The following is a 27554-nucleotide window of genomic DNA, read 5'->3' as shown; positions in this document are numbered from 1 at the left end:
TTTTAAAATGCCCTTGAAGGCAGATCCTGCTGTAGATATGCTGGTGCATCTTAGTAAACTTTTACTTGTATGTGAAGTATGATGTTTGTGGTCTGCTATTTTAGATTTTTACAAGAAAAGCTTGTCAGTTTAGGAACTGTGGGAGAGCCATTTGCATATGATCAAAAGGCTACAATGGCTATAATTTACAGATTTATCATTGGTAATTTTGGAAAAAATTCAGTGTACCATGGGCCTGCTTTTTATAGATAAGAGCTAGGGAATTGTGTTGTGCATTCCTAAAGTGAAAGAAATGTTTTACTCTAGGACTTTATACAGTATTGAGAATGAAGGAAAATGACAGAATTACAGATGAAGGAAATACACATAATATAAAAATCTAAATATCCAAGTTACAAATATTGCAATTTTTGGTTTGAATTTTACATCTTAGGTTTCATTTAGTAATTTCATATAACATCTGTCAAAATTTTATATATTTTTTCTGGACAGTATGTAGAAGTTATATATTTTAATAAAAGTACTGTATGTAAATTGATTGACATGAAAAAATACCTAGAGCACACAGTTAATTCATATTGCACCATTATTTTTTCCAGTTTTTAATTGTAATCATTTTTTTAATCCATTAAAAATTATTTCCAACCAATGGCATATGTTTAAGAGGATTAAGAGATTGATCTATACTATTCTATGCAAAGCAGAAATCCACTGGGGCTCATTGAAGTTCTTTCTAGATGTCTTTTCTTGTAGCAGGAACAGTGTCTGAGACACAGAATTACAAAACTACACATGTTTTGGATTTTCCTTCTTCACCACCACCTCCACCACCTGCAGCAGCACTTTCTGTTAAAAAACAAGGAAGGAAAGTAAAATGAGTATTTTCTGTTAATTTTAGCTGCTCTAATTCCTTACTATGGTGTGCTGCTTTTATTTTATGCATATCATGTATGTTTGGCTGTCTGAAATTTCACTTCTTGTCTGGGATATTGGAATAAGAAACAATGACACGTTATATATACATATGTGTATATAGTGTAGGAGTTGATACCAACATTGCTCAAGGGACCAAACACACACTGAACCACTCTTACTGGAAAGTTTCAGTATTTAAATATATGACTGTCCCACACATACAAAACTGAGGTATGCAAGCCATGCAAAAGAAAGAAACTCTTGAATTAATATAATCTGTGAATCTATTTTTGAAGCAGATGATACAAAAACTTTAATTTGACCTAACTGCATAAACCTTTTTCCAACCCTGCATGAATCCCTTTGTAAATACTAATTAAGAGAGAGAGAGACACTTCTCATGTTTTTATTTATAGCTACTGATTCTGTTACTCTCTCTCAAATGATGCCACAGATGTTCATTGGTCATAGTTAAGATTCTTTCAATGTAATAAACTGCATTTCCAGATTCACTTAAGGTAAGATACCAATATTAGAATTAAAACTTACATTTGAAAGCTGTGGATCACCATGTTACTAGGTCATTTTCGACCCTTTCCACCTGCATTGAAACATGTCACATGATCAGTGTCCTACTCTCTGTAATTTGTGGATATAATCAACACTAACTATGTAATTGATTTTCTCAGTTTAATACTGTATTTTGCTTTACTTCAGTTCTGAACTTTCCACTGTAGTGGTTCAGCAAACATGTTTATTTTGTGTCTACTGAATGGCTAAGAATAGCCAGGTCAGTGTGTTCTAGAGAAACCACCATGGTTCAGCATGTATCAAATCTTTGTTTGTATGAACTGACTTAACAAACCCATATATTTACATGGCCTTGGTTTGACAGTGTCAGGTCTGTTCTTCACAAATGTCCATGGCCTCATTCCAGTGCATATTTTTAGAGGATGCAGAATAATTCCCTTTTGTTTTGTGTATTATATGCAAAGGCCAGATCTTTAGCTTCTGTAAACCAGTCTGTCCATGCTTGTCTCTGTATGGTTTCCTATTTTCCTATAAGGAAAACATTTCTTAGTTCAATGACTTAAGTCATTGAATACCAATGATGTAGAATGGTCCTAACTTACAAGCGAGAGTAGAAATAACTGACTCTTCCTAAATTGATAATTTAATTTCTATTTAAGAAGTTTATACTTAGGAGCATTGGATCTGACTTTGGTAACTTTTTTTGGTAGTATTCTTTGCTGAGAAAGCAAGTGTAAGGAGGTCCCAGGTTTTGTTTTGTTTTGCTTTGCTGGTATTTCTGTAAAGTTCAGATGGTTATGTTCCAGTGTAAGGAAAAATTACTTTTTTCATACTGACAACCAGCTAGTTCTCAGCAATAAATGAATCTTAAATAAAATTATATGATTTCAAAGAAATGAAAGTGTAATTGAAAATAAATTTGGGAGCAAGTAGGAGGGTGGAATTTCAGTGAAAACGTGTGTAAGCAGTATCACAGTGTGAACAGACCAAAATATTTGACTCATTCTATTAAATTCTATTAAACCCTTTCAAAAATCTGCATTGATTAAATAATGTAACTCACAGTAGTTCTTAAACCATTTTGCAACAACTTTTTTTTTACATTTACTTTTAATGTAACCTAGTATCAATTTTGTAGGCGCCTATACTATTTCACACACTGACAGTAACTTGATGGGTGGCCTTGAATAGCTTCTTTTGTGTAAAATGTGAAGAATACTCACCTATTTCCCACAGATACTGATTAACAAATAAATTATTCAGTACTGTTTTATATTTTAAAGATGTGTGAAACACAAAGTAAACTAACTTTTCTTCTTCCAACTAGCTGACCATATATCACTGTTTTAATCACACATAGATTTTTTTCATCTTTGAACCTTTTCAGTCATCTCAATGGACTGGCAGAGCTGTAGACCTGCTGTTCCACAGGTAATAAAAGAATAAAAGTAACTGACTAATTTCACTCTTAAACTTGAGTGACAATTTTCAAGTTTCTATAAAATCAGATTCTCTTCTAGGTTATGCTATGCAGAACCATGCTTCCAGTTTTAGGACTTGGTCTGTCTTTGGAAGATCAATGTTGAATTTGTTACACGAGAGAGTAACAAGAAACTTCTTTCAGCCAAGAAACTGGTGGTGGGGAACTAGAGCCAAAAGCTTTATCTTAAACTTGGAAGAGAAGTGGGGATTGTCACTGGTTTTTTATGTTCAGAATGCATACTCTGCTTCCTTATGTTTTTCATTTTTAACTGAAAACAAACATTTGGGGCTGATGCCACACAGAATTTTGATACATGTCTTGTATTTCAGATAAGCAAGGGTTTAATTACATTCAGTTTTAAGTTTAGATAAAAGAAATGTAACTTTTGTGGTTACAAAAAGATGCTAATTCCACAGTTCAGAAAATGAGGTCACTGTACTGGATTTGTGTAGTCTTTAAAGGTTACTTCTCTTTCAAGCAAAGATAAACCTAACTTGGCTAATTTAGAACTTGCATACAATTAGCATAAAGTTTAATATTGCACAACTGTACTGCATGTGTGAATTTGAGAGAGAGAGAGTGATTATGTTAGCTGCCATAAAAATATATGTAAATGAAAACCTAAGAAGTTACTTAACCTTTTTGGGCAGCTGCTTCTTCTTCCTTTTTCTTTTGTTCCTCAATAGCTTTCATCTTCTCTTCATATTCATCAGCTCGTGTTTTCCATTCAACCCTATTGTTTTGAAGACCATCAAACATAGGTGTAATTTCCTTGTGAAACCTCGAGAATTCCTGTACAATCAAATGAAATTAGTAAATTAGAAATTTGTAAGCACTGATTAATTGTTAAATCTGAAATTGGGGAAGTACTGTTGAGAAAACATTTAATTTTTCTATTACATCTAATTCCAAGGCATATTGTTGGAAATACTGTGCTGGGATAATAATGCCCTATTGTGCACATAGTCTGTTAGGAAAATATTGTAATTATATGCTGCACATTTTAATATCTTCCCTAATCCCACATATGACAGCATGACTCATATAATACAACTGTGATACATTATATTTTATCATATGATTATCAGTATCAGTATACAATTAAAAAGTCTGGTATCCTGTAATATATTCCAAACAGATGATATTTCTGAAGCTGTTAAAAAATCACCTCACTTTTTTGCCTGGCATTTTTGGATAATATTAAAATCTAGACATGGATTAAGAATGTAGGCATTTCAGTACCTTACAAAAGAAACAGCATATTTACATGCCCCAAATATTGCATATTCATATTCCCTTTGCTGTGTTATTAATTGCTTTCTGTAACTATCCACATTGCTTGCGTATATTAAATGGGACTAGGAAGAATCAAGCTGGACTTTGTAATTCAGTCTTTCCAGGCAATAACAAATCCTCAGCACTCTGAAGTTTCACTGAGGTATTCCTCTTTTATGAATTTGTTTTACATCTCTTGAATTTATTCTATGGGAACAATTCTTTGATGTAACAAAATACTGAAAAATTATGGCGGTTGTGATAGTGACCCTATGATCAAGAGTACTGCTGCTGTCTAGAATTCTTTACTGCAATGTCTTATCACTAATTGTGCCATCAGAACTGCTGGAACAGGAAAACAAAATCAGTTATTCTTACCTTGTACACAAATGTACACACAAAGTCTATGAAACCAACTTGGAGCTTAGGTAGTTCATCTCCTTTGTTTCTGTCCATCATAGGCTAGAACAAAACAGCAGTAATTTAGAATATGTAGGTATTATGTTTTTTGGTATAGTGATTTCATAAGCATCATTGTTCATTATTTATTCAATGTTTTAATAACAGTTAATATTGCTTAACACAGTGAAATTATTTAATTTTAATTATTATTCATTATTTAATTTAACCCTAACACTGTGAAATTATTTAGTACTTACAATAGGTTGTTGCTGCAGCACAGTTCGTTCCAGGTCGCCTTGCTCCCAGAATTCATTTGCAACCATGAGGGCAACCTGAAGAGGTACAATTCAGTGGAATTGTCAGCAGAAAATAGTACATTTAAATAAATAAAACAAGGCTTTCCAGAAAACATGAAAAAACATACAGACACTGTCTGCTGTACTTAAGGCTTTTCCCAGCAAATTATCACTGGCAATATTTTGTTGCATGCTGAGTAAATAACAGATTATTGCCAACGGAAACAAGGCAGTATTAGCAACATAAGAGTCTTTTAGTACCAGAAAAGTGTATAACTTAGAAGAACAAGTATTTGCAGTTGTATTTTCATTATGCTTTGCTAAAACATATTCCTGTAAGGCTAAGTGATGAGCTTCAGCAGGATGTTCAGTAAATACTGGAGTACTTGAAGTACTTATGTACAACTCTGTATTACAGAATTTTAGTGTGTTTAAGCTGCTTTGCAGTGGCACCAAGATCTTCAGAATAGACACAATTCAAACCATACTGTTGTTAAATCTGTGCCTTAAAAATAGCTGGAAAGTAGCAAAAGTTGTCTAGCAAAGAAAAAATTGAGTGATATTTAAGGGTAGCTAGTTTTAGTGGAAGGACAAGTAGAGAAGGGTTGACAACGGTAGAGTGATTGAGACATCATTGACCACCTACACTCACAGTGACAGAAAGGTAGAGGTTCTTTTCTGGAAGCAACAGGTACTTAAATATGCATCAAGTAATAATAAGTTTTTTTGGTTTTTGTTTTTTTTTTTTTTCAATTGATCATGCACCAAATGGGCAATGAAACAGAGAGTAAGGCAGCATTGTCTACTTCAAAAATACCTACCTTACTCTGCACTTCCCAGGGCTTGGTTATTGCAGACAGGTCACATCCAGTCATCATCATAGCCCTTTGAAAACAAAAACCAAAACAAGAGTATAGTTTTGGGTGTCAGGAAGATGGCACCAGACTCTTTCCAGTGCTGCCCAACAACAAGGTGAGGAGCAATGGCAATAAACTAAACCACAAGAACTTCCACCTCCACGTGAGGAAGAACAAATATCCATTAAGGGTAGAAGAGCACTGGAACAGACTACCCAGGGATGTTGTGGCATCTGTCTGGAGACATTCAAAACCTGCCTGGATCAGTTCCTGTGTAATCTGCTCTAGGTCACCCTGCCTTGAGAGAGCAGTTGGACAGGATGATCTCCAGAGACCCCTACCAACCCCATCAAATAAAAGGTCTACATTTTAAGGAATTTAAGATGCCAAATTAATTAATATTTTGCACATTTTAAGAAGATTATAGGCATCAGTTTCTAAATTAAAATCATGGTTGTTCTCATCATTGGACAATAGCACTAAGTCCAAATTTGCATGTTAAGGGGCCCAAATTCTTTTAAAATCTAGTCCTAGATAATCGATTGAATAAGGAGTAAAATATTAACCACCTACATGATGACTTCTTTTTTCGTTGGGTCAATAGATATATACTTAATTGCCTGCTCTTCTGTTTCCATTTTTTCAATTGCATCCACAATCTTTTGAAACATAGTTCTTTTCCTGTTAAAACAAACCAATAAAGCATATATTATCGAATGTGAGTTCCTGCATTAAAAATAAAATATAAAATCATATTTATTATATTTGTGCTTTTCTCAAGTGCCATCCTAGTCATAGTAGTATCAAAGTAATACTTCTTTGCTGTTGCATGCAAACTTTTTAGGTAACCTAGACACTTCAGTTTTACTGCATACCACTGGCATGTGAAATAATATGTCAGAGTTCCTGACAAAGAAACAACCAATTTCCTACCTCTTCAGGTTAAACTCTTTGGGGTGACATTCTCATTTTTTAGCATTACATGTTCATTACTTTCTGTAACATACTGAATTGGGAAAAGTGAAGCAAACACTAATAGATGCCCTGCCACTCCCTCCCATCAAGAATCCCAAGAGTTACTAAGACCTGACTGAAAAGAACTATCAAAAACATAAGCCTGTCTTGCTATTGCTTTATAAATCTTCTAGTTTGTGCTTTGAATGAATGAAATAATGGAATTACTCTTCTCTAAATCTTAATAACTGCTATTAGACAATTTCATGAATTTTTACCTGTCTCTGACTTTAAATTGTCTCCGTCATAAAACAAAAGTCTCCACATATCTTTAAGGAAAATACCCATTATTAAAGCACACTAATTCACTAACTTAAGAACAGAATTGATAGTTTGAAATTTGGAGTCTTTGACATATTTAGCACTGGGATCAGTGGATGTCTGCCAGGTTTTTTTCATTTTCAGCATGCTCCTGCTTATGCTGAGTATCTGTTGTATGGTATGTTAAATGTCACACATGCATACAACCTTACTTTTAGGCTACTGAATCTACACTTCTGGTATACAGTACTTGCTGTAGCTAAAAGTATATTGGAATGACCTACTAAATGTATTGCCCACTAAGTATTATGTACATTCATGCATTCTCTAATTTGTAAGCTTATAGTCAAACTAAGAATGTCTTGGTTTTTTCAAGAATTAGATTCAACAACAATGTTAAATAGAGCTCTGTTGTCTGCATATAAACATCTTGGTATGCTGCAAATAAACAACTAAAAACTACAGTTCTACATTTGATAGGATTGATTTTTTTCAGTAGGAAGTTATACAGAATTTAGTACTTACTTGAAATACAAAGCCAAGTCAGTTGCTATTATTGCAACTTCAAATAAGTGTAGAACGGTTTCATACTGGCGCTTATTTAGGTTCTGGAAGATGTTTAAACTCTGCAAGGTGGAAAGTTTAGGATTTCAATTCCTTTTATAACACTGTCTTTGGTTTGTACTATACAGATTGTCTCACAGAATAGGGTAACAAAATTGGCCAACTGCAGTCCTTAAATTAAAATAATGATAAAAATAAAAAATTCACATTCCATTAACCTAATTTTCCTGACTTTTAAGGCTTCCCACTTCCCCTTTTCTTCCTGTTAAACTGGGTTGGCACAATTGCCTACAGCAGTGTGTGGGACCTGCCATGGTATGTGCAGTGTCCTTTTCCTCGGGCAAAGGGAATGGGACCATCATACAGCCTTTTTCTAAGTGTCTTGGTTTTATTTCCTTCTTTAACAGAGATACAAGGTCTGCGTGCCATGGCACGGTGGTGCTGCTGGTGAGAGCCTGCAGAGGTCCTGCCAACTGCTGTGCCTGAGAGCAGGAGTCAGTCCCTGGCATCTCACATTTGAAAAAGTACATCGCCATCAATAGAGGGAAAGGTTTGTTTGTTTTCATATCATAAACCTTCTAGGTTTTTTATTAACATAGTGCTGCTGCTTAGCGTAAGGATTTATTTCATGGCCTCATGAGGTCAGGCAACAGCATCACCACAGGGATTAGAAGTGGAAAATGAGGGTGAAATGGGTGCCTGCCCTTCTGCTGCAAACAAGGGGTGGAAGGGGTGCATATGTACACGCCCTGCTGTTAAACCATCCTCCAAACTACACGGCAGAGAGTGTAAATAGTGTGTTTTGCACTAGCCAGGCCAGAGCCTGACGCCGCTGAGGGCGGGGTGGCCGGTGCCCAGGGGAGGAGCAGGGCCCCGAGGGGCAGCTGAGCCTGGGCAAGCGGCGGGAGCTGCTGGGAAGGGCAGCTGGGCACGGCTGCCCCATGCAGGAGCACCCTGTTAACCAGGCAGGGTGTGGGCCGGGTCTCGGCCTCAGGGCGAGGGCCCTCTCCATGTACATCTTCTGTTCCTCAGCTGCCAGAGCCTGCAGCTGAATTCAGACCTCATAAACCAGGCACAGCTGCTTAATGACAAGATTTTGTGTGTGTATATATATATATAACATTTTCTGCTCTGGTTTCAATATCAGCTGTTCAGTGCAAACAGAAAAAACCTGAAGAGTGTGAGCGAGGCCCAGAGGAGAAGCTTTTCTATCTGAGGTGACTCTGTTCCAGACAGAATCACTAATGTTTCTATAAAAGTGGAAAATGCATAAGAATTTGTCTTAAACTTCTGAATTTTAGCATTTCTTATGTGGACCTAGAGATATGCATGAGACCCAGTGATATTTGGAACATTGTAACTTAATTGGATCTTCAGTGTTTATTTGTGTGAGCAGAAGGTCCATGACATACCTCATCTTGCAGCAGGGTTTTACTGTACTCTAGGTGATGCCTTTCCAAAATGGAAGAGCCATGAAGTTTTGCCAGGGGAGCAGCTGATCTGTGGAAAAATAAGCAATTATTTAGATTTATATATATATATATAATTTGAAGGCAATAGTTTTTATTCAGCTTTCATATTATTGGTATGATAGCATAATCTGTGTAAATTAGCTATTGATATGATGCAGAGAAAAAAACCCAACTTGCTTCCCTTTGTTTTTGTGACTGACTAATGACGGAACTTGGAGATGCCTTAAAACTCAAAAACTTTGGTATTTAAAATATGGCTTAATTTTGTCCTGCATGTTCAGTTTTGCTGTTTGTTTAATCTATGCTCCTTTTATGTACCTTAAAAGTAGTCTTTATCCATCTTTTAGTGTTTATTCTGTGGCATGGCTTTTGAACTCTTGTACATCTGTAATGACTGGGCTGTGTGCCCTGAGATTCTAGTTAACTGTAACTTAAATCTGAAGTAACAGAATGTGCTGGTTTTGCACCGCACAGTATCATGGAATTTAATTCCTCTAATGCTCTTGAGCTACTTCACTCACTCAAAATTACATTTTTATGGACAGCAAAAGTCCTGATAGCTCAGGTTTGTTCTGTTTTACCACAGGTCTTAAAGTGTTCCCCTGACATTGGACTAAGTGTCAAGAAGAGGAAATTCTGTATCAGATGATGGTTGTGAGATGAAGGGAGAAGCATCCTGCTTACATGGGCTCAAGGTAGTTCTACATGTTTGGAAGTGTATTTTCCTCCTCTTTCCCTTGGTTTACAGCTCTGTTTCGCAGACAGCCCAAGGTGGATTGCTACATGGCACCCGTATTTTCTGATGTGATTAGGACTGTCGTGCTAAAGCCTGAGGAGTTCTATAAATAGCTTTACTGCATATGACCTCATGTGGAGGGCTTTCATCTAGAGAAGACCGCAGTGGAAGATTTAAACCCAACCCGCTACAACCCCGCTTAAACTTGTTTGGATGAGAGGCAGTCCATTGAATAAGAATCAGCATCTGTCATTCTCTTTCCTACGTCACCTGGAGAATCCCTGGGAATAATCAGAAAATCCCTTTGCGTCACTGCTCTAGCACACAGGCTGAAAAGGCTGAAATGTGAGCAGTGGATTCAGGGTCAGAGGGGTAGGATCAATCACTCTGGAGATATAGCTGGTGGAAACTAGCCAGAAAATTGTATTCTTCTGGTACACTTGACATTCTGAGAAATGTGTTCTCTGGCTAGCACATGGAAACAAGCCCACACAGATCACATAAAACACTAAATGGCAGGATGTTCACTCCTTAGGGGAAAAGTGGGTCTCACCATGATACATAATGTTTTAATACAAGGGAAAATTTAAATGAATTAATATTGTTTCATAACAAACAAGGTAAAAATCTCAAAGAAATCCTTTAGACTATTTTCTCAGAACATATTACAGCATGAATTGCCAATCTTGAACCTCATGATGTGTAACTTCTGGGCCTGTGGACCCAGCAGTGGAATTCAAGCTTATTGACTCAGACTTTTGTATAGCATAGAAGATTACACCTCAGGAAAGGATCTATATCAGGAAACTGAGTGTGGAGAAGAACAACTGAACTAGTCAAATTAGGTAGTGGAAAACAGAGCAAAAAATTCTGTCTCCCTCTAAACTGGCCCTTGTCTATAGCACATCTTGAATTACTTTCCAGAAAAGTGCTTGTGCCCTGACTTAAAAAAGTAATCCAATTATGGATTTTATTTTACTTGACTAATTATTTTGTGTCCTCATGCACATGAGGCTCTGTCTCCTACAATCCAAGCATTGCTAGAGTTTTAAAAAGCTAGAGTCTTAAAAATGGATTGCAGCTTCAGGAGATCCTTCTAAGAGTCTGCCTTTGCATTCTGTCTTTGTGTTTCAGCTGCCTGAAGTCCTCTGGGGCAGAAATCTTCTGTAGCATAATTATTTATTCATGCCAGATGAGTATGGAATAGATACCTTATGTTCTTACAAGTTTTTTCTTTTTTCTATTTATTTTCCACTAAAAGGAGTACATTTCCATATATTTGATCACTTATACTTACTTCATTTGATACAAGTTATTGGTCCCTCTGTGATCAATGTCATGGCAGAAAGCAGCAGCAACCATGGCAAAGGCTTCTAAGTCAGTGTAGTATTTCTTTATTTTTCCTGTCTGTAAAAGAAAACAGGTAATTCTGAGCATATGTCTTCCTGAATTTTCCATCTGGAGTTGAAAGAATACTAGTTACTGAATTTGGGGTTAATATTAGCAACATTACCATCAGCAGAGTAAACATTGTTTGTCCCACATTGAATCCATGTCTCCAGTTATGGTAAGTGATATCCCGATAACCTTTCCTGACTGTGTACATCCATCTTGTCAGGACCTATTGGGAACAAAAGGGAACAGACAGCTGTTAATTGAAGCAGAACAAAGGAATTACCATTAAATAACTAGAATAGACTATGAAATTACTTAATTTTGCAAGTTCTTTGAAAACAAATGCTTTTCATTGAATTAAACATGAAAACAGCAATTTTTTCTTACATAGATTCATGTGGATTTAATTCCTTACCTATCTTACACAATTTAGGATTGTGTAAGATTAATTTGATGTTTTTCTGACAAATGTGTGTTTCCTTGAGAATGGAAGATTGTTAACCATACCATTAATATTTCAGTATTGTCTACTTCTAGATTAAAGCATGTAAAACCAGCTATTTTTCTTCTATTTAAAAATAAATATAAAGAAGAAAAATAAACCAGACCTCAGCTGGGACTTTGAATTTTTCAACAACATTTATCTCAAAGAACAGTCGTATTCCACAAGTTATCAGGCCATGCTCTGTAACAGGGAAGTCACTGAAGCGGAATTCATACAGTTCTAAATCTTTTGGATCAGGTAATTCTTCTTTCTGTTAGGAAATATCAAAAACAAGGGATTTTCTGTCAAGAACAAAGTTGGAAAAGCTTTTTAAATTTTCTTCAGTAGAAATACTGCTCAAGGACAGTATGCTTTCTATGTCTTCAAAGGTGTCAGGTGTCAGTATGAACTAATGTGTATTAAATTATGAAATACAATCATGACACTGCTGTCTTTCTTCCCAAAATTAGTAGATAAAAGCCTTGGGCAATTCCTACTCTGAATTCCAACAAAATGCGTTGTAACCATTTCAACATTTGCTTAGTTTAGAAATATTGGTCCTAGGAAATTCTCTTCCCTGGTATAAAAGCCCATGATTCTTCCACTTTTAGCCTGATCTCAAGGCTACATTCATCTTTTTCTCAACCAAATTAAATTGCCTATTTTGTATATATAGATCCAGATACAGATTCACACTGAATAGCCTAACTGGTATTAGTGCTGTTGGTGAACTGTTGTCTAACACTCTTCATCTCTCTCAAAGCCTAGGGAGAACAGCATCTTATATTAAAGAATGTGTGCCAATCCAAACAAAAATTCTTCAAGGAAGTCTGATGCAACACAATAAATAGCTTCTATTATCACAATTACTCCCATCCTCCTCAGAAGTTAAAAAGGATCTTCACTTTATAGAGAAAGAAAAAAGACAACTGAATGTATACATATATTTCAACAAAGAAGGCTGACCATCCCTTTCCTTCTCCCTGGGTTTTTCCTTTATATCTATGCAGATCTGAGATCAAGGACAAAGAAACCTAGACCAGTGTTGTTTTAAGACCCATTACTTGGTGAATCATCAGATCTAGGAACACTTGCTTTATCCTCTTAGTTATCTGGGATTCCAGGTCTTATAATAGGATAAAGCATTTGCATGTAGCCTTGGCAGTGCAGAAGATATTAGACCTTTGAATTTGTGACTCCACAATCTTGAAAGAACAAATTTGTTTTTGTAGATTTAAAAATTCATACCAGTATTATGTTTTTAAATTTAGAGCCTGTATCAGAATAATCAGATTTTGCTCTACCCATGGAGAAATTTTATAATGTCTATTATTTTTTGAAGATTTTCATGCTGCTAAATTAAATTTCCTTTTAAAGGCACGTGAAGCTACACACTGTCTGTTATGTTTTTTTATTTCATCACTTGCAAGCTGTGTGAGCATCTGTCATTTGGAAGCCAGTAAAACATTAACACCAATGCATTCCAACATGCACTAAAAAGAGTTTAATGAGATCTTTTCCCTATGGCTACGTGTACATTGGCAAATGTGGTGTAATAGGAGGAGATATGTGAAGTGGTTAGTACTGGAAGTCAACAGATTTCTGTATATTTTGACCTTTTTTTCTTTAGCCTAGCTCTGTTTTGATCCATTAACAGTGGAAGTTCATCTAGTGTTTTCATTCAGAGCATGTCTTTGCTCTGAATTTGAGGTTTTTTTCAGATAAAGTAGGCCAATTCATGTGCTCCAGGGCTGTTGAAATGCACTAAATGGGCAAAAATAGGAGCTTTCTTCCAAAGACAATGCCTTTCTAGACTGAAATACTAAGGCAGCCAGAGGACTGCAGTACAAACTCATTTTTGTTTTAGTAGTAGCAGAGTAGTAGAGCAGAGAACTCATTAGGTCAAATCTGTTTTGCCACTGTGGAGTCACAGGTCACTTTCTTTAGATTTCTCTGCCTACGGAAATGCAGGAAAAAATAATCTCAAAGTTTTTTCCACTGGACACTCCTACATGTGTTCTCTTACCTACAATGAAAGTGGCCTCACCACAATATCCCTTTCTTTTATTTTCAGAAATAAATAAATTAAATTCCATTATAGATATAGCATTTTCCCTATGAATATTGTAAGAAATGTAACACTAAATGTTAATTGATATAAAAATGTCTATGTAACTCTGACTGTCCAAGTGTCTTGATGTACATTTGGGACAGAATGCTTCCCCGTGGCTAGCAGTGGGGTCTGCATAAAGGAGAGAAGAGGTTGAGGATGTGTTACTAAATCAACTCCACTAGCCTGTGGAACTGATAGCTAACATTGATTGTGTTTAATCTGTACTTCACCATACACAACCTTTTCTATGATGAGGACACATTACTCTCTGATATAAATACACCACCTGAATTTTCAGTTTAATGACTTACCAAAATCCTGATGAGATCCTTTTGATCACATTCATCTAAACTTTTTGCATTCAATTTCTCCTTGTATTTCTAAAAGTGAAAAAGAGTAAGAAAATTCAGGTTTTGTGTAGTAAGTTTCCTATTTTAATTTTGTGGCTGTGGACAGAAACTTACCAGGATAGATTCAACTTCAGCAGGGGTGGCCTTTGTCTGGTACATGAGCATTTCTTGAGCAATGTCTTTCCTGTTTTCAAGTTTGTTCATTTTGTCATAAGTGTCAGTATTTAAAACAGACCACCCCAGGAACTGTGTGAGAGTCTGCAACAAAATCAAGTAAAGCAGAGATGGTGCCATGACAAGAGAATGAACCTGAAATTTTGAACTTAGTTTTCTTAAAGTCCCATTTCTGTTAGTGCCCCTTGAAAAGCAAGGTGCCAGTCTATTGTTAGACGCCTTTATCTTCCTTCAGGCAGTTCTGTTAGCACTCACAGCTTCTAAGGACATTTGGCTCATTAAGTAATTAATATTCCCATTTTATATACAGGACTTTGAGGCTTATGAAGTTTAAGTCAGGTGGCTGGACTTGGGTACACTGTGTAGCATCTTATCTTGCCTGAGTGCATATGATTATGAATGCTCTGTGAACTCCCATGGGCACAGGCTTGGCATCTGTTGGCAAACAGCACACCATACCTGCTTACCCACTGCTACTTAGGAGATGCTGACCATCATTAAAAAGTCAAAGGATTAAAAGTAAAATTATAAGCAACTTTTGTTTATCACTGGAATGTAAATGATCACTCAAAATTTTTCAGTTTTATAAAGCGAGATAAAATCTCAGATTCTTAAGAAACTGTGTTGTGAAGAAGATAGACACTTGGCTAGATGTTAATATGGCCTATTTGAAATTTTTTTGACATATAAAAATGACTTTTTACTGCACTATATTTTTTAACATCATGTAGCTCTTCAAACCATCTAATCCTATTAAGCTTACTTCAGTGATCTGTTCATCGTATTCGTCAAAAGGTTTTCCATCTTTCCTATTGTAAAATGTTGCAACTCCCACAATTTCTTCTTTTTTGTTGACAATAGGCAATGACAAGACATTTTTGATAACCCATCCAGATTCATCCACTGGTCCTTTCTGTAGGGAAACCAAAAACCAGGAACTGTATTTCTTGAAAGTAATAATACAGCTGTGGACATAAGCAGTGTAACAAATTTTTTTTTGTGCATCACAATCAAATGCAAAATTATTTATACAATCAACTGTATAACCAATTAATGGCAAGAACTAGAATATTTTTCTACAAAATTTATAATTATTAACATTACTGAATTTACCTGAAATGTGAAGTATTCATCTGCTGGTGCATTCATCATGTTACAAATCTGCAGCATAAAGAAAATGACACATTGTTGAAATGGAATATAATGTGCATCAAAACTTGGTCTAATATTTTTAAAGGAATATTTATTTTCTAAGCTAATAATAGTGAGCATCCTAGCTAGCTACAGAAACTAAAACTTTCTCTTAAATTAGATGTGGTTATTCTAACAGACATCATTTTGGAATGTTTGTAGCAAAGTCCCTCAGTGTCTCCCAGTGCAAAAGCATAATGCTTAAGAAAATCACTTCCAGTTCAAAATGGCATGGGGGTTTCCAGAAAGAAATAATTGAGTACTAAGGTGTCTACTAAAAATGCTACAAGGTTACTCATAGCTGTCATGCATGACTTTGAATTATGTATGTCTATGCAAGAAGATATAGGAAATTAAGAAAAATTTAAAACCTTCCATGTGATAATTTTCTTACTTTGACATTTTTGTGACATTTAGCACACCTGGAAAGTGACATCAGGCACACATGTTATTCCTTTGATATCACCACAATCTGAGGGAAATTATCCTGCTGTTTTCACCGTTTGTGCTGAGGCCATCCAAATACTGATTCAAATGATTTCACTGGGAACCAAAGGCACTGGAAGCATCATGGTGTTTTTGTAGAGGATTTTGGTCATGGGGAGGTTTGGGAGTTTTTTTGTTCAATCAGAACAGCTGCATGATTTAAAATGCTAGTTTTTAGTTTTGCTATGAACTTACAAGACCATTTTCAGCCACATATGTTGGCAATCCACTGACAAGACACCAGTGATCTGCTGGAGGTGACCTTTTGAGAGACAATGAAATTAATTTATTTCTACAATGTAGACATGCTATTCTATCCCAGCAATGTCTAATTACTACACTTTCACCATCTGCTACTGAATACTCACGGAATGACTTTGATTTCTTCTTGTCCATGTAACAGATAGTCAATAATCTTATAAAAGTTGACTTCCTAAATAAAAACATAAAAACATCTAGGTGACTTGTAGAACTTCAATGTCAAACTTAAGATTCATAAAAAGAAAAATGAATATCCTCACTCGTCCATCAGGTGTCTTGGGGCCTTTGTAAGGCTCTGCCTCCCCCAGCCGGATTGGCCACTCGTCATAGAACTCCTGAGAAAATGATACACAGGGAAAAAGGAAAAAACAAATCAGTTCTGTGTTCATAGATAATATTACATCTGTGAATTGCAGTTTAATTTTTATTTCTACTTAGTTCACTATGGTCATATTTCAGATAGTATTGAGAAAACATTGGTAATTATATTCCAGACAAGAAATGTTTTCCAGCAAATTGCAGGCTAATTTTATCCCTAAATAGTTGTAGAGCTTAATTGTTCTTTTAGCAGGTAGATATTTCTAAGCAATAATCAGACCTGCACCTCTACCCTTTCTTACATGGAATTATGAATATGAAAAATTATTTCAAAATAAGCCCTTATGTTTATTTTGGTTGTATCCTTTGCCACATTTACATTTTGCATGTAATGATTGTAACATTGTTAGATTTTAAATAAATTATCCCAAAGAGTTAGAAAGCATGGCAACTTTGTGTCTTGGAGCCTTCACATTAGGAGTTTCTAGCAAGTAGGAAAAATAGTTTTTACCTTCTCTTTAGTCATGTCCAGCAGACCAACAGAGTATCTTTCACAATTCAAATACATTCGAATAGTATACAGTGCTTTATGAAACTGTCGTTCTATATCTGTTAGCTCTTCAAATACTTTGTTGGCAGACCACAAAAGCATCTATTTACAACAAAAGAGAAAGAGGATAATGTTCAGAACAATAAGAAAACATAAACATATGAATCCTAGGCATTCCAGAATGAAATCATAAGGTGCATCACTGTTAACAAATTAAAAATTGAATAAATAGATAGTATCCTTGCTTCAATAAGATTGCAAAAAATTTAAAATAGTGGGAATGATAATTGTTTGTACATAGAGAGAAAAATTAAGTCTTTTTATTAAAAAATGCTTCTATACCTGGCTTTTTCGTGATTCGATACTGTGGAGATACGACGTATGATTATTTCTTATCATCAAAGATATAAAGTTGAGGTATTTTTTAAATACCTAAAAATGACAAAGATCAAAAATAAAACAAAAGTATTAAATTGAGATATAGAGTCAAACTCAAACTACTTGTTGAACTAAAAGCTGTATTATTGTGTGACATTTTACCTCTTCATCCTCTTTTGAGAACTCAGGGGCATTTAATTTGTTGAGTGCCATCACAACGGCAAGCACCTCTTTACCCTGTGTAATTGCAGTTGCCAACATATTGACTGTTTTATAACCAGTTTTTTTGTCCATGAAGTCAGAAAAATGGTTGTTCTGAAAGAAAAGGGGAAAAAATCGTAAGTTAAATGCACAATTACCATGCCAAGAGCAAATGATCATTTTATTTGGTAACTGATGTTTGCAATGCTGTGAGCACTGTTTCACAGTGCAGTAGGTTTTATACTTGAAAAAAACTCACTCCCGCTACTTAAGTCGATCTTGCAGAGTTATATGTACAAGCTTAACCGAGGTGTTGGTTATGAAGATAGCTTCTGAAACCAAGTTTTGTGCAGGTCTTTATTATAATGTTGAGGAATTAAAAATATGGGAAATATATGATCTTGTGATCATATCTACCTGGGAATCTAATATATATGGTTTACATTTTAGAGAATTACTTCATAGCTATGTTAATATTTATTATTATTTAATTATTTCAGTAAATTCATTATGCATTTCCCTCATACAATATTTAAAAGTACTTCCTGTCCTGTATAAAATACTTATAAAGAGTATGGGGATGCAGAGAAGCATCCCCAGCAAGTATTCACCTAGCTGACCTGTTTCTCATTCCTTCCCATCTGACACACTCCCATCCCTGTTGGTCCCAGCTCTACAGGCTCTTCTGGTGAAAGGAGAGGTTATAGGTATAGGATATAGGACCAGAGCTGCTTTTGTTGAGTGTGTGATCCTGTAGGAATAAGGCCATGTAACTAATGAATTAGCCACAACTCAATACTCCATATTTACATTTTTACCCTCAAAACCGAATGCTGAGGAGGGTTTAGGAAAAGCTATTATTTTTTTTTTTTTAATGTAAAAATATTGTGAAGCTAGTTCATGTTTCAAGAATAACTGTTTTATTTCCTCATATCCAAGAAGTTCTTGGTGTTTCCTTCAAAGGCTTTAGTGTTCTCTTTAATTTAATAAAAAAGGGATTTAAACATTTTCAGGGAAATCTGTTTGTCAAGGGTTGTTATGTTATTAAGAAAATACATCTGAATGAGGTGAGTTATGAGTTGGAGATTTGAAATCTGTTGATGCATGCATACTGAGAAATGCCATGGTTCTACTAAGCAGCTAAAACACCCAGACATGGTCTTCAGAGAGCCTTTTCCATCCCCTCACATTTCACTGCTAACATGTCAGTACTCAAAATTCTTCAGAGATGAGCACTCAGCTCACTTATACTGCCTGTCTATCCCCAGAGGTGGCAGACACTGCTGCTATTCATTACTGCCTTAGCTGTATGACATCTGCATGGTGCATCCCAAGGTGTCTTCCTTGCTGATAGGCTGAAGAATGTTGCCACATAATGGAACTTCAGCTTTCATAGATTATGCATAAAGCTGCTTAAAGAAAACCCCAAACAAATAAGCATTTTCTAGGTTATAAAATCAAGCATGACAATGCTTGGAAATGGCAGAACTAAAATTGTTTGTCTATTATTTAGATTTTTCCTCTTAATTTCCTTTTGCCCCTCTTCCCTCTAGCAATTGTTTCTAGTATAGGTTGAATTTATAGTGTATACAACTCTAACAAGAAAGATCAAATTTTATTATGTCATCTATTAGAGTGTGGGCTTTTCCCTTGTTTTTCATAGCCTTTAGGCAGTCCATCTTTTATGTTTGCATTTTATATTTCCTTCTAGGGCTGTATTTCAGTGAAACAAGTTAAATGTCTGGAAGTAACTCTTAAATATTGTATTTATGCCCTGGGCTCTCTTGCAGAAAATTGATTCCTTTAAGGACTGTGTCATCCCCATGAATCTCATTCAACGTATCAGGCTCTATTTAGGTCCCTGGAAAATGTAGCCACTTTTGAATGTATTGTCCATGTGAAAATGGGATGCTTTCTCTGTTTCCAACAAACTCCCTGAGTTTTTATTTTCTGTTTTTCTCAGAAAAAGGCACAGGAGCATCTCCTGTAATAGACAGCCAGAGAAAATACCAGGCAATCTATTTCTTCTGTGTGAGAATCAAATACAGTTCTGTAGCCTGCTAAACAAGTATGTTATGACATGGAAATACTCGGTTTTCTGTGGGACGTATTATCTACCGACACAACCATTCTGGACTTGGGTGTGGTTTTGAGCTTCAGGTTTTGCACTTCTGATTGTTTAGCCATTGAAACCCAGTAAATTAGACAGGTAACTTGATCCTGTTTTCTAGTCCCTCTGTGTCACTAAGAGCATCCAGCGTTCCTGGTGAGGCCCAGGTTCCTGGGTTTAGGGTACTGTATTCTGCTGTGAAGGAATAAATAAACATTTCACACACACCTGGATTTCTGAACACTTAAAAGGGTTCTGTAGACACCAAATAAGCTGAATCAGCAGGATTCAGCTGCTGTGTCTTACTTTGTTTAATAACACCAGAATGAAGGTACAAGCAGCGGTGATCAGAAGTGTTCAGAAGAAGCACTTTGGTCATGCAATTTTTGCAAAGGATAAAACATTTTAATACAAGTCTCTGTTAATAAACAGGAAGTTTAGTAACCACAAGCCATCCTGTGCCTAGATAGTGTGAAGCAGAAAGATAAAAATACTTTCTAATGAATTGGCAGCATTCCTACAGCACATACAAAGACTCCTGTCTCCCATGATTTGCATATACAAGCAAAATATTGTGCTTAGATTTAGACTTTTCATTATTGGATATTTTATAAATTCCTAGGAGTTTTGAACATTTCCAACAGAGTTGTAAAAATATTTTCTCTTGGGAGCATAAGCGCTTTCTTTTTTCCAAAGAAAATCACTTTTCACAATATCTAAGAAATCATGTTCATAGACAAATAAGCAAGAAATGTGGTCTGCAGTACCAGAGCCAGAAGAACATCTTGGTGCTTCCATGACTACATGAATGTGGACATAGTCTACTTGAGCCTGATCTTTTGAATCAAACTATCTTTTAGAACAATGTTTTGAACTTCCAGCTCTCAGTTAAATCACAAAATAGGCTTTAAAAGAGAAATTATGGAAAAGAAATCTGCTGCTAATTCCCAAAACTATAGTACAAGTGCAGACATTTCCTACTAGCTCCATTTAATGTTGAGATTCCAAGCTATTTACTATACAATGATCAGTTCTTTAAACAGGCCCTGAGATATGCAACATATCCTGGATTTGCAGGAAGCCAGCACCAGAGCCTAGCTAGCACGACCAGCTAGCACAACCTTTTTGAATGGAGGAATGTTTCCTAATATCCAATCTGAACATCTCCTGGCACAACTTGAGGCCACTTCCTGTTATCCTATTATTTGTTAGTTGGGAGAAGAGGCTGACCCCCACCTTTCAGGGATTTATAGACATTGATAAGGCCCCTCTAAGCCTTCTTTTCTCCAGGCTCAACACCCCCAGCTATTTCAGCCACTCCTCATAGGGCTTGTGTTTCAGATTCTTCTTCAGCTTTGTCACCCTGCTCTGGAGATGCTCAATATTTTTCTTATAGTGAGGGGCCCACAACTGGGCACAAGATTTGACATGTAGCCTCACCAGTGCTTGGTAGAGGGCAGCAATCTCTGCCCCAGCCCTGCTGGCCACACCGTTTCTGATCCAAGCCAGGATGCCCTTGGCCTTCTTGCCTACCTGGGCACTGCTGGCTCATGTTTAGCTGCTGTTGATCAGCACTCCCAGGTCCTTTTCTGCCAGGCAGCTTTCCAGCCACTCCTCCCTGCATTGCTGCCTGCGGTTCAAGTGACCCAACACACAAGGGATAAGAATTAATCCTGCAGGTGAGGTGATAGAGCCAAGACAGCAGATGCCTGTTTTCCTCCACCTCTTTCCCCTCGTAAAGCACAGAGGAAGAAGGGGTTACTGTGACCCCTTGCAGTTATGACTATTTTGCTCCTGTTGGGTGGGAGGTTCTGTGTTGGATAGATGAGCTCAGACTGCACATATTTTTTTACATAATCTCCACATGGTTTCTGGTTTTCTTTCTAGTAGTTCTACAGTATTTTCTTCTCTTCCTGATCCTTTCTTCTTCCACTGATTGTCTTGCATTGGCTCAAATTTCTCAAAATTTTAACCACTTGATAGATGTTATTAAAGTGCTATAATGCTTCATCTCTTACTTTTACTTAGCCTAATTTCAACTCACTTTTTTTTTTTTGTTTCATAATGATATAATTAAGTGTGAATAGAAAATAAAAAGCACATACTAACCATCTACCTGCCCCTTTCTTAGGCTACACTCCAAAAATTACATATTGTCAGGGATGTAAATTTCTTTTTAAGAGTAACTTACTAGCATTACAGAACAAATTGACTTTGTTATTGTCAACATGACTAGGGTTCTGAAACTGAATCAAGGAGACATTAATATATATTTAACAGTACTTGGGGGTTGAATTTTCAATTATGTCACTGAAATGCGTGTTGGCATTTGCCATATATAGTGACTATTTTCCAACTTCTTGAAATTTGATTTGTATATTAAGTGTGTTTTCACATGAAAAAAGAAAATTAGATAAAAGGGAGCTTTTAATTTTAATTTTTAATGTACTTTTTTCTTCAGTTTTGGAAACTTTCCTGTTAGAATAGTAACAAAAAGAAATAATTGGTTGGGGTTTTCTTCTTGAAGGCACAATGAATAGAAATTTGTTCCTGTATTAAAATATTTTCTGGTAAATTGATTAAATCTTTGCCATTATAGAACATTGGAATGTGTTTCCATTTTTCCAGTTAATATTTGTTGAGTATGAGTTTCTGACAATCTGGTGTTTAATATCAAGATAAGATAAAATGGAGGAGCAGGCATTAACATTTACAGTGCGTATTTTTCCCATGCTAAAAGCTACCTCGGACAGCCTGGAGTCTGGAGACCAGAACATCCACATTAATCTGAAACTCCTGTCAGTTTAGACAGGCCTGGAATTAAAGTCTCTCCCACCCCTAGGTTAAAGTGTAGAGCTGCTGTTCTGAAGCTGGATCAGCTTACAAAGGGATGATACCAATGCTTGCAACTTGAAGCTGTGTTTAAGTTGATTTGTACCATAGGTTTCCAGTGGTTAAATTAGGTGCCACAACAATCACTCTTCTGGCTGCTTAATCTGACTTGGAATCTCCCGTGGTCTCTTGTTTCTTCATTTTACTGGAGGTTGTGAATTCCAGTGCAAGACCTCTAAAAATGAGGGCTAGTTATTTCAGCATCAAAATATTTCAGCCCTTTATAGATCTAATCCAAAAGCCTTCACTTCTTTTGAAGCATTTTCCCACCATTTTTATAATTTTATATTCAACTAAAACAAATAATATTATTTCTTGAGTTTCCAGTCCTTAATGAAATCCTTGTTTTCAAATACCTTTGAATTGAAAGGAGCAGTGCTTTAATTTAAATAGGTTATGGATTAAAGCAATATATAAAGTCTGTATTATTGATTCTTACAAGCTGATAATGTGACATTTTGATTCCCCAAAAAAGACATACACCTTATAGAAGTATTTTTTAGTTCTTAGTTTTATTTGGAAATAATGCCTTGGAGAAAAATGTAAGGTAATTGTACTCTCCTGTATAATGTTGTCTGTGTTATCAGTTACTGTTAAAAGAATATTAATGGACATATCAATTTTTTTTGTAGCCTATTATTTTACTTTGTCATATTTGAGGCACATAATCTGCTATACCCTGTGAATAATTTGAGACAAATTATTAGGATAATGGTCCTGCCTGGCCTCCTGTTTCTCACAACTATTAAATCCTGGATTAAATACTATTAGCTCTCACAGTCAACAGGTCCATAATCTTGTGGGGAGGAGACTGACTACTAAGTTAATTATCAAAGGTCTGTATCTTTTCCTCGCTTTTCTTTTCTGGAGCATTAGTCAGGATGAGGAGCTTCCTCACGTTTATTGGTACCTTTCCAGTGAGAAGGAGATAATCCCTAAAGAACTGGTTACCAGGCACTAAAAATTGAGTAATTTATTTTTCAATTATTTATTGCTGTTGTGATTTTTTATTGCATTTACTTTTGTTATGAAGGGATAATGATTGAAGCATGAAAATGTCACACCATGCGTTTGTCTTAAAAAACACTATGCTGTTTGGATATGGACTGTGTCAACAGTAAAAAGTGGATAGAAATAACATTTTTAAAGTACTATAGCCAACTAGAAATAATCATTGTGCATTTTGTATTCTGACAAGGCACTAGCGGAAAAATTTTTCTCTGACTTAACTTTTCCTGTCATTTTTTGTTCATAATTTGGGTAGCAGACAATCTTGTTTGACTGAAGCGTATATGTCGTGAACTGAAAAATAATTATCCTTTCTAAAATGTGATAAAGACTTCAGTGGCAGCGTATTTCTGCTGCCATGGACTAATTATATGCTTTAAACATTAGTGACTCAAGCTGCAGTTCTGGGTTTGCTATGGAGATAAAGATTCTGGTGACATAATTGAGAGCTCTGCTTGTGTGAAGAATGTGAACTTGGATATCAACTTTTTGTACACAAAGAATGAAAATTCTGACGTTTTTGAGATCTTTAGGGTTGTTTTTAAATATCAAACTTTGATTCCAGAGAAGTCTCTGTGAGTTTTGCAATTATGTAATAAACATCAATATTCCAATGATATTCAGTTACCAAATTTAGATTATTGGAATCCTAGTTGAATTGCATTTTTAATGTGCACCTAATGGCATAGACCTCAGTAATCCTAAGAGAGTAAATGGGTTCCTAAGTAAAGATTACCTTAGAATGATTGACGAATAACAGATACTCAGTTGACATAAATTAATTTATGAGCACAAAACCCCTACAGGATCAGATGGACAGAAAAGTTCTCTTACTAAAGCATATATAAATAAGGCTTGTCACAAAATTTTGAACAAATCCTATTGCAAACACAGAAATATTTGGTTAGCACTGCTCTGGGCACCTCTAGCATAATGATATTAAGAAGCAGTGCAGTGTCTGATAGGAGGCACATCTTTCCTGATCCTCCTGATCTTTTCTCATGTAATCAGTCTTATGAACTTGGACAGATTATCCTCCAATCTCCCCATGTGGTGGTAAGAGGCAATAAATCAGACACTTCTTGTCAGAACAGCAGCCACTGAAGAAAGGATATTAGTGGTCAGTTGAAAATGAACTGATGATTTTCTCAAATCAGTCAGTCTTCTGTTTGCCCCTTTGATTCCTGCTTACATCTGAGGCAGTTTACTGTATATTGGAATGTTATTTTCCTATATATAAATATTAATTTGTTTCTGAGCTTTTAAAGTAGTCCTTTATAACTTTTAGCGGGATAAAAGATATTAATTTTTGTTTACCTCCTGCAAAACATAGTTAATTGCTGTGTAAATATTTTGATTATTTACATGGGGCATAGGACACTGTAGTGGCTTCCATCTCTAAAATATGCTGGAAGTTTAAATTGACTGTATAGGAAATACTGAGAATCCAGACTGTCATCTTGATAATTATCTTAGCACCATTTGATTATATTCAGATTTTCAACAGAGGACTAAAAAGAAACGAAGATGCCAGCATTTGCATGATGCAAGGTTAGTTATTTTTCAGGAAATCTTAAAATTCAAAGCATGTTTACATTTCCCCATGTATTTCAGAGCAGTTTCTAAAGTAGACCTCACACATGCGGTCTACTCACCATTTTAATTGTTCGTAATAAATAATAATAAATATTTAAATAAAATGAATAAATAATATAATAAATAAACTCTTATCACACCTTAAAGAAAGAAGGCGATTCAGCGCAGATTCAATAGGAACTTCAAAAATGTCAGAACAGCTCTGACTCAATAATTTTCTTCTACAGATCGTTTTGAACAAAAGCTCTGGATCCAGATATACTCAAAATCAAACCCATTTTAAATCAAACACTGACATAAAGCTGAACATGTATGTTGACATCATCATCCTCTGTCCTCATTCACTTACTAATAAGGATACATCTTCATTACAAAAGCTGCAAATTTAACGATTCAGAGATGCATTCATGGCAGCATGAAATGATATCAGAGAACACTTGCAAGCCCATACTGGCAAACAGGATACAAGCCTGTCTTGTTCAGCAGAAACTCAGGTATTTAATGGTCTCTATTAATCTAATATTCTCCTCCATTATTATAGTCATTGACATTACAACTACTACAAGGACACTGAAAACACCTAACTGATGTGGTTCTATTGGATTTTAAGCCATCTCTGCTGATGCTTTTCTCATGTTGTTGGTCTGGATTTCTGTCTCTGACAGTTTTCTGAAGAACAATTTTTACCTCAAACCCTGGGCAGGAAGAAGTGAATGCACAGAACCCCATTCCCCAAGAGAAGTCACTTACCTTTGTCACATCAGGTATATTAAAAAACTTCTTGGTATGAGCAACCCATCCCACTATCCCGATGTCCAGAGGAAAAACAGTCTCATTTTCTGGTTTCACCAAATTCTGCTCATAGTTGGAAGTTGGAGTGATATCAAGAATCCTGGAGGCTACCTCTGGAGTACCATTTCGGGAACGACAAACGAACAGACTACACCGATCAGCTGCCAGCAGCTGTGCCAGCCTCTGCAGGGCCTTGTGCACCATCTTTTCCATAACACATGCCTCATCCTGAATTTCTGTTACCAACTCAAAAATTATGTTACATTCCTCCAGACGGGACATGTCTTTGAAGCTGACTCCTTCCTTCACATCTCCAGGGTTCACGTTAAAGATACTTCCCACCACTTCAGGTCTCATTTTTCGGTCGAAATACTCCTTGGCAAATTGAGGATTGTTCTCCAAGTATTTTTCAACAGCATCTTTATTTACCTCACCCATTTTTGCTGGATTTTTCTTAGGATTTCTTTTAGAGCTGCATCACCATCAAAGCAGGAATGGTAGCAAGAAGTCCTAACCTGTTACTAGTAAGAAAAATGTACTTTGTACATACTGTATAGCTCACAGACATAATACATTCATCTTCCTCTGTGGCTTCCAAGCCTTCTGATTCTCTTGAGATATGACAGAAGGCACTGGCTTAGCATCTTCTTAGTGTGAGATCTTGGAGACCGCTAATTAAAGAGATGTCAGGACACTAAACCCCTGAGCATTCTTAGCTCATAAATCCTCAGGGAGTCATTTTAGCATTTTAAACTAACAAATTAATTTTTATAAAGCTGTCTGATGTGTAGATATGTGTACCTGTATGTTATCTCCTTCATTCACCATATATATACACTGTACTGTGCACACAGAAGTTCCTATTAAAACTTCATATGAGAAATTCCACCCAGATCCTCACCCCACATTATACACGTGCACAGATGTACACACGTGTATTTGTGAGAGGCACTTAAGGGCAGGAAAACAGAATGTTATGGAGAAATCTTTTAAATGGTAGAACTTAGCTTTCCTTGAAATAGTCAGGAGATTATAGAAATTGGATTACTAAAAGTAAATAATTTTGAAGCTATACATGAATAAAATGGGTGAAAACCTTAAGACCCTACAAAAGTCTGAGCGTGCTCAAGTGCTCAAGCTTCATAGGTGAAGATGGAATAAAAGAATCAGAATGTGACTTAGCACAGCCAGATATGGCTTACTCTTTTTTTTCCTTCAAAAAGAGAGAGCCAAAATAAAGAATAAAATCGAAAAATTGATTAAATTCAAACTGAGGAAACAGTAAAATTTTTATTCTATAAGCATAAATATTCAGTCAGTGTCTACACTTTCTTCAGAAAAAGTTGGAGATGTCTGTTCTATTGAATAGCAAAAAAAGGATAATAACTGACAAACATTAGGCAAAGAGGGAATCTTGAGTCTGGTCACAGACATACCATAGATAACCAC

General features: G+C 35.9%; 1 protein-coding gene across 2 annotated transcripts; it reads right to left on the bottom strand.

Moving 5' to 3' along the window:
- Positions 1–500: 500 nt before the first annotated feature.
- On the bottom strand, positions 501–26543 carry PDE6C (phosphodiesterase 6C). 2 transcript variants are annotated; one of them, XM_053983722.1, is made up of 22 exons: positions 26064–26543; positions 17669–17821; positions 17471–17560; positions 17090–17230; positions 16521–16595; positions 16368–16432; positions 16195–16261; positions 15436–15483; positions 15086–15235; positions 14263–14406; positions 14110–14178; positions 11810–11956; positions 11320–11427; positions 11104–11213; positions 9011–9098; positions 7560–7660; positions 6333–6440; positions 5724–5787; positions 4864–4938; positions 4583–4666; positions 3568–3721; positions 501–846 (listed from the first exon to the last, which is right to left on the bottom strand). In XM_053983722.1, exons 1-22 carry the CDS (start codon positions 26541–26543, stop codon positions 779–781), a joined length of 2589 nt encoding a protein of 862 aa, XP_053839697.1. In that variant the 3' UTR covers positions 501–778. The 2 variants fall into 2 exon arrangements, with proteins under 2 accessions (XP_053839697.1, XP_053839698.1); XM_053983723.1 differs by having other exon boundaries at positions 501–822.
- Positions 26544–27554: the final 1011 nt, after the last annotated feature.

Source organism: Vidua macroura, chromosome 8, assembly GCF_024509145.1.
Source record: "Vidua macroura isolate BioBank_ID:100142 chromosome 8, ASM2450914v1, whole genome shotgun sequence".
Lineage (NCBI taxonomy): Eukaryota > Metazoa > Chordata > Aves > Passeriformes > Viduidae > Vidua > Vidua macroura.
The sequence above is the reverse complement of the archived record's forward strand: the minus strand, read 5'-3'. Positions and strand labels throughout refer to the sequence as shown.